The sequence below is a fragment of the Bison bison genome, unplaced genomic scaffold (assembly GCF_000754665.1).
Source record: "Bison bison bison isolate TAMUID 2011002044 unplaced genomic scaffold, Bison_UMD1.0 scf7180017864309, whole genome shotgun sequence".
NCBI classification, from domain to species: domain Eukaryota; kingdom Metazoa; phylum Chordata; class Mammalia; order Artiodactyla; family Bovidae; genus Bison; species Bison bison.
In genome coordinates, this window is record NW_011494881.1 from 7203494 (window position 1) to 7214398 (window position 10905).

The 10905-nt window shown below is 36.7% G+C and overlaps 1 protein-coding gene across 2 annotated transcripts in view; it reads left to right on the plus strand.

Annotated features, from left to right (window-relative positions):
- Nucleotides 1-354: 354 nt before the first annotated feature.
- NUDT13 (nudix (nucleoside diphosphate linked moiety X)-type motif 13) overlaps nt 355-10905 on the plus strand; it is a 19115-nt gene continuing 8564 nt past the window's right edge. For both annotated transcript variants that reach the window (XM_010852272.1, XM_010852273.1), the window contains exons 1-3: nt 355-460; nt 5920-6011; nt 9260-9399. In XM_010852272.1, coding sequence (XP_010850574.1) covers nt 5929-6011; nt 9260-9399 — 223 coding nt within the window. In that variant the 5' untranslated portion in view covers nt 355-460; nt 5920-5928. The remainder of the gene's footprint in view (nt 461-5919; nt 6012-9259; nt 9400-10905) is intronic.

Consider the following 10905-nt stretch of genomic DNA (forward strand, 5'->3'; position numbering starts at 1 on the left):
GAGCCTGGCTACAGTCCATGGGGTCACAAAGAGTTGGACTGAGCAACTAACACTTCCACTTTCACGGATCTAATGCTAGAATTACCAGAGTAGTCCTCCTGGTAATGAATTTAGATCATAGAAGATCATGCTTTTGACCACCATGGTTGACTATGTAGTTTGAGGGCATAGCAGCATGCCTGGGGATTGAACTACAATTCCCAGAATGCATCCTAAGAGGATTCTGGGAAGTGTGGCAGAAGCATGCTTTTGACAATCATGGTTAATTTTGGAGAGCTTAGCAAGCAGGCATGAGGATTGAACTACATTTCCCAGAGTGCATCTCAAGGAGCATTCTGGGAAGTGTGTCAAAGGCAGCAATCATTCTTTGAGGAAAGAGTCCAACTTCCCTGGAAGACTTGGAGTTCCCTGGTTGTTCGGATTCTTGAGGCCTAGGAAGGCACCCCTAAGAGAATTCAGAGTAAGTACAGTGGACGAGAAACATATTCAGATTCTAAGTGGAAGAAAGATTTTATGAAGAGACAGAACCAGAACTTGAAAAAAGCTCTCTGTCAGATTCTCTTCCTTCTTGCAGAAACCACAGTTATGCATCATAAATTATTGGAGCTATCAGATTAACTCCAGCTAATAATTTTCTGATACTTTTTTGGAGAGTCGTTTAAAAATGGAATTTGTTAACTTCTCTGCATTGTCTGAATTATTTTGAATTAAGGGAGGAACATTTATTTTTTAGAAAGCCAACCACATAGCTGGTCACTGAGAGCTTGAAATGTGTTTCCCAGTGGCTCCACCATTCTCCATGTTTCCCATCCCACTGAGGTCCACAATCATCAAAAGTCAGACTCCCTGAAAAAGACTCTCTCAAACACTACTGAACCTGGCCTCTTCTTAGTAGAAGTAATCACAGAGATTAGAGGTGGACTTTTTTGTCATGCTATAGTGCTTTCTAAATGAATCTTTCATCTGTTAAGATGAACAGGATGAGAAGCATATATGAATCCTTTATTATAGGAGGTTCAGAGAAATTGTTCCGCTTAAGGGCCTTGCCTCATCATTATTTAATAGTTTTTAGTCAAAATAATATTAACTTTTACCTGTATCAGTCTTTTTAAAAAGTTACTTTTAAAAGTACTTTTTAAAAATTATACTTCTTAAAAACTTAAATAGTCCATGAATGTTGGAAGGTGCTTCCTCATGTATTTTTCATCAAAACATGACCTTTGGAGCCAGATAGCTCTGAGTTTTCATCTATTGCTTTCTAGACTGTATCTCAGATTGGTTAACCTCTCAAAGTTTTACCTTCCTCTCTTATAAAATGGAATAAATTCACTTTTTCATTCAGTATATTGTGTTTTTTCTGTGATAGGGACTATACTAGATGCTGTAGATAGGGAGATGCAGTCCCAGCCCTTAAGGATTTTATAGTCTATTAGAGCTGAGAATTAGGTATGTCAAAATCTGACATAGTAATAATACACTTTAGATCTCTTTTCTCCCTTTCCTTCCCCTGTGAAAAATGAGACAGAAACCAAGCTCCCCAACAAGTTAGGTGACAACTCCAGGTCACAAATTCAGTCAGTGGGAGAGCCAGGAAAAAAGTTTGAGTCTCTCCAGTCCAAGTCTTACTGCCCTGTCCCTTTCTTGCTTTGGAGGAGACATGCATTTGCACTGTAAACAAAACAGAAGGCAGGCCTGAGCTTGTCATCTAAAGTAAAATAAGGGTGCTAATATTTTCTTCTAAGATTAATTGTGTGAATAGTGCATTTTTATCTCCAGTGCGTGATTTGGCATAAAGTATAATAATAGTTGCCAATTCAAACAAAAACAACTATCCTGTTCCTAATGGGGCAATTGAGCAACTGGATGTGTTTCATATGCAGCATGTTTTCTAGCTGTAGACCAGTATGTTTACCAAATGTGAGCCCTTGGGTCAATACATTTTGAATAATACATCACACCAAAGACCCCAAAAGTGGAAATCATAAACCATTTCAGAAAAGCAGTAGGAAAATTTTTCCTGCATTAGATTTATAAATAATATAGGGCCATCAGAAATTTTATTTTTATCCAAAAAGTAATTTCACATAGCTTCTTGACTGTTAAGAGTCTTTGTGTGTGTGTGCTGAGCTTCAGTTTGAATGACAATTTCCCGGAGAAAAGCAGTACACCAGTGGTTCCTACAATGCATTTCAGTGGTCATATTATGGAAAATGCTGTAAATATCCTATAATATTTTAAAAATTAGAATGGGCAAAAGTAGAGTAAAGGCACAATAAATAACTAAGCACAGGAAATCAAACTGACACTTTACAAAAGGGGAGCTAGTATTATTAAATCTGAAAACACTTTGAATCTCAATAGTGATCAATGAAATATAATATAAAAGTTCTTTTTTTTTTTTTTTAACCAGATGCTATCAAACTTTGTAAGTGTAGCAATGTAGAACCATATGATTTTAAAACAAAGTTTGGCCCAGTAGTTCTATGTTGGAGACCTTACCTTAAAGAAGTAATCAGAAAATATCAGCACAGAGGTATTTAGTAGTCTTTTATTTCTGGTAATTTAAAATCAGAGCCACCTAATGTCTAAAATTAGGGGAATATATAGCAAGTAAGGATGGAAGTCTGCTTGGTGTAATACTACGCAGCCAAAAATAAATAGATAAAACTTACAGAAAAAGATGGAAACCTGCTTATGACATGTTTCATGAAAGCAAATTGAAAAAATGTTTACTGATTACAAATATGTAAAGGTCATATGTGCAAAAGACTAGTATATAAATTATATTAATGTGGTGATAATATGGGTGCTCTCACAATTCTGTTTTCTGTATGTCCTGTAATACAATTGTATTAATTTGCTAATTTAAATTATATATTTGAAAGAGGAAAATACAATTAAAGTTGAATTTAAAGGAAATAATTTTCTCTGTTTAAATAGTCTACACTGCTTTTTATATGTATAAAAAGGAGCCGTTTAGAAAAGGTACTAGACTTAATCTTTACTAGATTTATGACTATACCAATGAAGGTACAATTCTCAGTTAAATTATGTCTTCCTCTTGATTATCAATTCTTTTTAAAAACTACATGAGGAACTTTACTATGTCTTTTACCAGCTCTGAGATCATTAACTTATGAGTCAGCAGGCCATGTAAATCCACAGTAGGCTAAGGTGAATTTAGTAAGCATTACATTTAGGCAAAACATCAGGCAGCAAAGCACAGTGGGCCACACAGATTAGCCGGTAGTCATAACTACAAACAGCTCTTACAGTATCACCAGAGGAATTCAAAGAACTCACCGAAGAAATTCCCCATGACTCTCAGGGAATGTGATGGAGTGCTACTGGGAACAGTGGCCTGTAGAAAGCTTCACAGTGAAGTTAATCCTGGGAATGTACAAGAAATATGAACACATGGTTAAAAGACTCTTGTAAGTGCAGAAATGTAAAAAGTAAAAATTATGAGTACCCTTTTTAATCCCTATCTCCATATCACTCTCTCAAATTAGTCACCATTAATAGCTTGGCATGTGGATTTCTAGTCATTTTTAAAATAAAAAAATACATATCTAATTAATTCTACTGGCCTGTATATGTATATATCCTTTTCTTTACAAATTAATTAGATAATGCTAAACCAACCAATTACCCTTTGCTTTTCTTAGTAATATATTCTGAATATCTTTCTCTGTTACTACATATGTTTTGTTGTACTGTTATCTTCTTATCTGTTTGTTTCTAGAGCTCTGTTATTCCATTTTATCATAATTTTCAATTAACGTCTTGTATGTATCCTTTTCTTCCTAGGATAAATTCTTAAAAGTGGAATTGCAGGGGAAGGGTGCTTACTGTTACCATTTAATAGATATTTCAAAATTTCCCTCTAAAAATATCATATCAATAACATTCTCAGAGTTGGACTTGAGATAGGAATATTAACTTTAAATTCATTTCCTCCAGGATATCACACCAGTCTTTGGGTTATTAAAATAGAGACTATACTTTTAATATTCTCCTGGAATACTTTGTAGCCCACATATCACAATCTGCCTTCTGTGAAAGCTATATATTTGCTTTCTCTCTCCTGCAAGAGTGCCTTGAGGGCAGGATTTTTATCCTGTACATTATTGTGTCCCCTCAGAAAGCTTGCATAAAGTCAGTACTCAATAAATATTTTGTTGAATGTTGCTTACTAAATATAGTTTACCCTTACATTATAGATTATAGGCAAAGCTGTCCAAGGATTAGTCATCAGTGATTCATAATTATGCAACTGAGAAGTAGGCCTAAATTTTAGACATTCCTTGGTGGTTTAGTGTCAAAACTTGCTTCCCTTGGGCACAGTTAAAAGGGTGTTCAGATAAATTTTAAAAATAAATAAATAAATAAAAGGGTGTTTGGTTATTTAACTATACTGATTTTCTTATTTCTTCTTTGACTTTTTTATTGCTAATGTGAACTGTAGTTTTCATGGAGAATAAAAGGCTTACTGATATACAGTTTAAAAGACGTCCCTTTCTGGAGAATAGATCCTTAAGATATAGAGTTATTTTTCCTCTCACAAAAAGACTAAAAAATAGGAAATATCTTAGATCCATGTGGGTTTGCATAGCTGCCTTTTGAAATATTTTCCTAATGCTTGTGATTTTATATTTTTCTTATCTACAGGATTCTTCTTCATTTTCAAAGGGACTTCATTTTTCACATATTCTGAGAAATTTGGCTACATTAGTCTGGAGACAATCCTAGGCTTACTTGGTCTATTAGTGTAATGCTACCTGCTGTAACCAACTTCAGAATTTCAGTGCCTTAATATAGTAGAAGCTTACGTCTTACTCTGGGGAGTCTTTGCTTGGTGGATGGCTTTTCTCCACGTAGTGATTCAGGGTGGAGAAGGCAATGGCACCCCATTTCAGTAATCTTGCCTGGAAAATCCCATGGGCAGAGGAGCCTGGTAGGCTGCAGTCCATGGGGTCGCTAAGAGTCAGACGCGAATGAAGCGGCTTAGTGACTTCACTTTCACTTTTCACTTTCATGCATTGGAGAGGGAAATGGCAACCCACTCCAGTGTTCTTGCCTGGAGAATCCCAGGGATGGGGGAACCTGGTGGGCTGCCGTCTTTGGGGTCGCACAGAGTTGGACACGACTGAAGCGACTTAGCAGCAGCAGCAGTGATTCAGGGATCCAGGCTCCTCCATTTAATGGCTCTGCCATTTTGAAGTCATCCAAGCAGATGGGGAAAAGATGGAGAAGGCAAACCCATACTTAAGTGTGCCAGCCTAGAAGAGATACACATCACTTTCAGTAACATTATACTGTTTAGACCTAATTTTAATACCATCAAATAGGAGGAGAGAAATGTGGGCGTTGGCTTGGCAACTCCCACATTTCTCTCCTGAGGACCCCACGATTTTTAGTGGACAGTTATCTGTTTCTCACAACCTGTTAGCTAGGCAGAACAGGTTTTAATTTTGTAGATAGGAAAGAGGTACTGAAAAGTTGGGATTTTCCAGGTGGCGCAGTGGTAAAGAATCTATCTGCCAATGTGGGAGACACAGGAGACTTGGGTTCAATTCCTGGGTCAGGAAGATCCCCTGGAGTAGGAAATGGCAACCCACTCCAGTATTCTTGCCTGGAGAATCCCATGGAGAGAGGAGCTTGGCGGGCTACAGTCTGTGGGGTCGCAAAGAGTCAGACATGACTGAGCAACTGAGCACACACACTGAAAAGTTGACATCCCACAGCTAGTTAGCAGTAGAGATATAATTTAGAAGCCAGATCATGACTTCTATTCAGTGTATCTTTTCTTAATATTAAAAAGTGATCCTTTTCTGGCTTAAAGTATAACCCTCTTGGTGATTCATTACTTCAAATTGCATGCTCTTTTTTTTTCTTTTAATTCCTTTTTCTCCTAAGGACCTGACAATGTCCCTGTATTGTGGAACTGCTTGCAGGAGAAAAATTTTTTGGTGCTATAGGCTGCTGTCAACCTATGTCACTAAGACACGGTGAGTTTTGACCAAACTGAGCTCTGATTTTTCTATCTTTGGTCCATTAAAATTATAAAATATACATACCTCAGAATTCTATGTTGGGGCTTAAGGATGTATGATTAAGATTTACATGTAAAGATGTTCAATGCAAATTATATATAATTAGAGAATTTCTAAATTTCCAATAATATCTAAAGTGTCTGACATACTTAAATATAAGTTCTTTTTTTAAGGTAATAATATAGTCTTTTCCACTATGGTACCTCTCATGCATAGAACCCTAGTATCTAGCACATAGTAGGCACTGAAATATTGTTGAATGGATGAATGAACAGTAAGGGAGAAATTAAATTATGATACAGCCGTTATGATGGAATTAAAACTTTACTGAATAATAGTTCATTAATGTTGCTGAAAATAAGGTAGGTAACTCCATTCCCTGCATACTACACTTCCCAAACTCCTTCCCCCAGGAACAAACCTCAGTGAGAGGCAGTCTGGAAAAAAGTATCTACACCAGTACAGGAGGATGAAAAAGGACTTCTTTGTCATCAGTCTGAGCAAATGTAAAATCTGTGAATTTGAAATCACTAGCCTGCTGTCATACAATTTTGGGTATAAATTTGCACCGTCTATGTGGTGTAGTTCCAAATCCCCAACCTATGAAAAGAATTTAAGTAGCATTTGTAGACCTGCAAAAGCAAACGTAAAACCCCTCTGGAGGGACACACTCACAACGAGAGCTTTTCATGTTGAAAGCTCTCCCATACATGAGCGCCCAGTCCAGAATTTAAAAGCACACAACCAAAATAAATAAATAAATAAATAAAAAATAAAAGCACACAACCATGTACAATCTCATACGAGCAAGAGTGAGAAAACAAAATTGCAATACTTGTTTTAGATATTGACATTTGAGTTATTTGCAGTTCTCAGGCTGAGACCCTGAGAATAATAATAGAATTACTGAATATTCAATCCCGGGTTTCGGCACCAAAAGAAAAAAAAAAAAAAAAAGAATTACTGAATAGTCTAAAAACACGAGTGTTAAGGTGATTAAATATATTGAAAATGAATAATAATAATAAAAATAAAATTTTGTCAGTGAAGAATATGGTGTGAAAATGTTAATGTTTAAGAAAAAAAGCCTACAAATTAGTAGATGGAGTCTAAAAGTATTTATTGTACAATTTATTGTATATGTATAAATGGATAATATTAATACATAGTTTGGAGAATTCCAAGGGATAAACAGTGATCATCTCTGAGTGGTGAGATTCTCAATGATTTCCCTTTTTTAAAAAAATTGGTAACTGCATATTCTAATTTCAGTAGAATGACTATTTGTCAACTTTTATAACAAGAAAACAACAGTTGAAGTTTGTTAATCTTAGTGTGTTGTGGTTTCCATACTATTATACTTAAAAGGAGAAAATGCATTTTTAAGTGACTGATTATTGAGGCATAGTTGATTTATTATATGCTTCAGGTGTATAACACAATAATTCAAAATGTTTATAGGTTAAATTCCATTTAAAGTTATTATAAAATGTTGGCTATATTCCCTGTGCTGTACAATATATCCTTATAGCTTATTTTTTATTGAAATACAGTTACTTTACAATGTTTCAGGTGTACAACAAGAAAATGCATTTCTAAAAAACGTGTTCCAATCAAGAAGAATATAAGTTTTTGGATCTCAGTCCCAGGTGCAACGAGACCCTGGGTTTAAGACCTTAACCTGGTTATTTTTGTAGATGTTTTGCTTTTTATGGTCATTAGGGCAAAGCATGGGTTGTACAACTCTTACTGCTTTTTTACAAAGGCACCAGTGTATGTTCTGTTGTTTATATTAATATTTGGTAATGTCTGAGTGCACCTGTCTCTCCTTTGACATACACGGAGTCTTTGTCCCAGGAGATTACAGTCACTCACAATAACTATAAAAATGTCTTGAGTATTAAAATCTCAGGTTCCTTTTGTCTTCTGTTTACAAAGAGCTCATTGCAATCGCTTTTATCATACAGTCAAAAATAGGTTTCTAAAGATACCACTGGGGCCTGTTTATCATTTTGCTTTGTAGTTTCACGTGGAGCTAATGCTACTGATGTTACAAAAGCTCCCAGATTCCACAGAAAATATCTGTAAACTGTATTTCCCACTTTAAGCGACAAAATGTACTGTATACCTGAGAGTCTGTTTTAGGGATTTCAACAGTCAAAATCATTATGCTGGGAGTTCCCTGGTGGCTGAGTGGTTAGGCTCATGGGCTTATGCTGCTGTGGCCCAGGGTCAATCCCTGGCTGGGGAACTGACATCCTGCAAGCCATATGGCACAGCCAAACAAACAAAAACAAAACAAAAATCATTATCCCTAAGGCCCCAGAAGGGGAGTCCACATTCAGCCCTCCCCAAACCACACAGACTTTGCCTGATTCCTGAGGCTCTTGAAAGGATAGACTCAGGCCATCTTTAATGAAGGTATAGCACTTGCTCCATTCCTTTTCTTTTTTTTGAGAAACTAATTATAGGATGCTCTTTTTTCTACAGTTTAATTCTGGCTACTGAAAATATTACTTATTAAATAAATGTCAAATATGGCTTCACTTTCATCAGTGGTCCCTTTAGTAGAGATAAGGAGCTAATGGCATCCACTTGGGAGAATAGATGCTTGAAATAAGACTGCATTTAAGATAAAAATTTTATTTTATCATCCCTAGGTTGAAAAGGGGTTTCTGAAGGTATATGTTTGCTCCTTGTCTGCAATAATAAAGTCTGATCCCATTGCGAGCTTGATGTTTTATCACTGTACTTACTTTCCTTTCCCTCCATGGCATGTAAATTCTTGCCTCACAGCATATTGGCAGAGTACCTTGAGGTTCAATTCAGTAAATATTTATTACTGTTGAAGTTCAAGTCAAATATTTATTGAATTGAGCCATTCAATATGCTAATTACTCAAGATCATAACTAAAACAGACCCTGCCTGCCCTTAAGAAAATTTCAATCTTAGAGGAGACAGATAGATTAATAAATAGAACCATGTAAGTGCAGTCACAGAAGTATGGACAAGGTATACAGTAGGACAAAGGAGGGAATGATCTCCCAGAGTCATATCCTTTTTTAAAGCAATGTAGGATATAAATAAATAAAAAGAAATAACTGTGGTGGGAGAGCAATGCAGGGACATAATTCTCAAAGATGAACGTTGTACAGGAAACTAAGTATGGTTTTGTAATGGTTTGATTATTTCCAAAACACAGGTATTTATGTGAACTGAAAGAAGATGATGATGCATGTAAAAAAGCCCAGCAGACAGGAGCATTTTACCTCTTTCATAACTTGGCTCCTTTGCTTCAGAAATCAGAACATCAATACCTGGCCCCCCAGCATAGCCTATTAGGTAAGCCCAAAGTAGACCAGCCTGTGGCCACTGAACAGAATTCAGTCCATGTTAAATCACTGAGAAGAATCCTCCAACTTTGGAGTTCAAGTTTTTTCCAAATGCTTTGGCCAATTAATCATTTAGTATATAAACGGAATTGCCCAGTTGGATATTTTCTGGTGATGGTATGGGCCTCCAGGTTGCTCAGTGGTCAAGAACCCGCCTACCAATGTAGCATATACAGGTTCGGTCCCTGGGTCAGAAAGATCCCCTGGAGGAGGGCATGGCAACCCACTCCGGTATTCTTGCCCGGAGAATCCCATGGCCAGAGGAGCCTCACAGGCTACAGTCCATAGGGTCACGAAGAGTCAGACATGACTGAAGAGACTTAGCATGTGCGTACAAACTGTTTAAGATGTGCATCATGACTTAATTTCTCCTTAGAAGGGTCAGAGCTAAACATGAATTAACTTGCTTTGAGATATAATAAGTTTTATATAAATACGTAATTTACATATAATTACATATTATACAATTATTGATATATTAATAAGTACATATCATATGATGTGCTTTTAAGGTATATAACTAGAGATATCTAAGCCTTTAGCAATTGGCATTCAAGATGCTACCTTTCAGTTTTACATGATGTCACTACATGTCGTCGTTTCGTCGCTGAGTTTTGGCCAACTCTTTTGCAACCCCATGGATTGTAGCTCACCCGGCTCCTCTGTCCATAGGATTTTCCAGGCAAGAATACTGGAGTGGGTTGCTGCTGGGGACCAGCCCCGGCTGATCCAGGGTATTCGAAGCGGGGACGGGGTCGGCGACCTATTTATTTAAATATTTATCAAAGATATAAAGAGTAATAGAATGAGGATAGCTCAGTAGGAAAATTCAGTGAAGAAAAGAGGCTGAAATAAGGATAGCTCAGTGAGGAAATTCTGTGGAGAAAAGAGGCTGAATAATTCAGCCAGAAGGTAAGAGAAAGAACGACATGGTGAGACCAAGTTTCGGTGAACAAGGCCCGCGCTTTATTTTCCAAAGTAGTTTTTATACCTTAAGTTATGCATAGAGGATAATGGGGGAAGGGGTAGAGTCATGCAGCAAGCCAGGCTTTCTTCCTGCAAACTTATCATATGCAAAAGCTTAGGTGATTTGCATCATCTTCTGGCCCGGAGGCCTGTTAACATTTTAAGACCCTTTCTTCAGAAAACTTATTTTTCTCTAAAGGTGATAAGTCAAGCGACACCCTCCAAAAGCATTAGATGAAGTTGCATTCCTACAGAGCAAAGGTGTGGTGGGCTATAACAAGAAAAAGAATTAACTCAAGGGTCCCAGGTTACAAACATTAAAGCTACTATTTACACCAATTATATTAATCAATACACTGCCAGGGACACAGCAGGTAAGGGATATGGAAACTTAGCAGCAAACATTGGCCCAAAAAGTGAAAATCCTTCACCAATACAATTTCTAATCAATCTTTTAACTGCTCAAAGGAATCTGTATTTAGACAGTTTA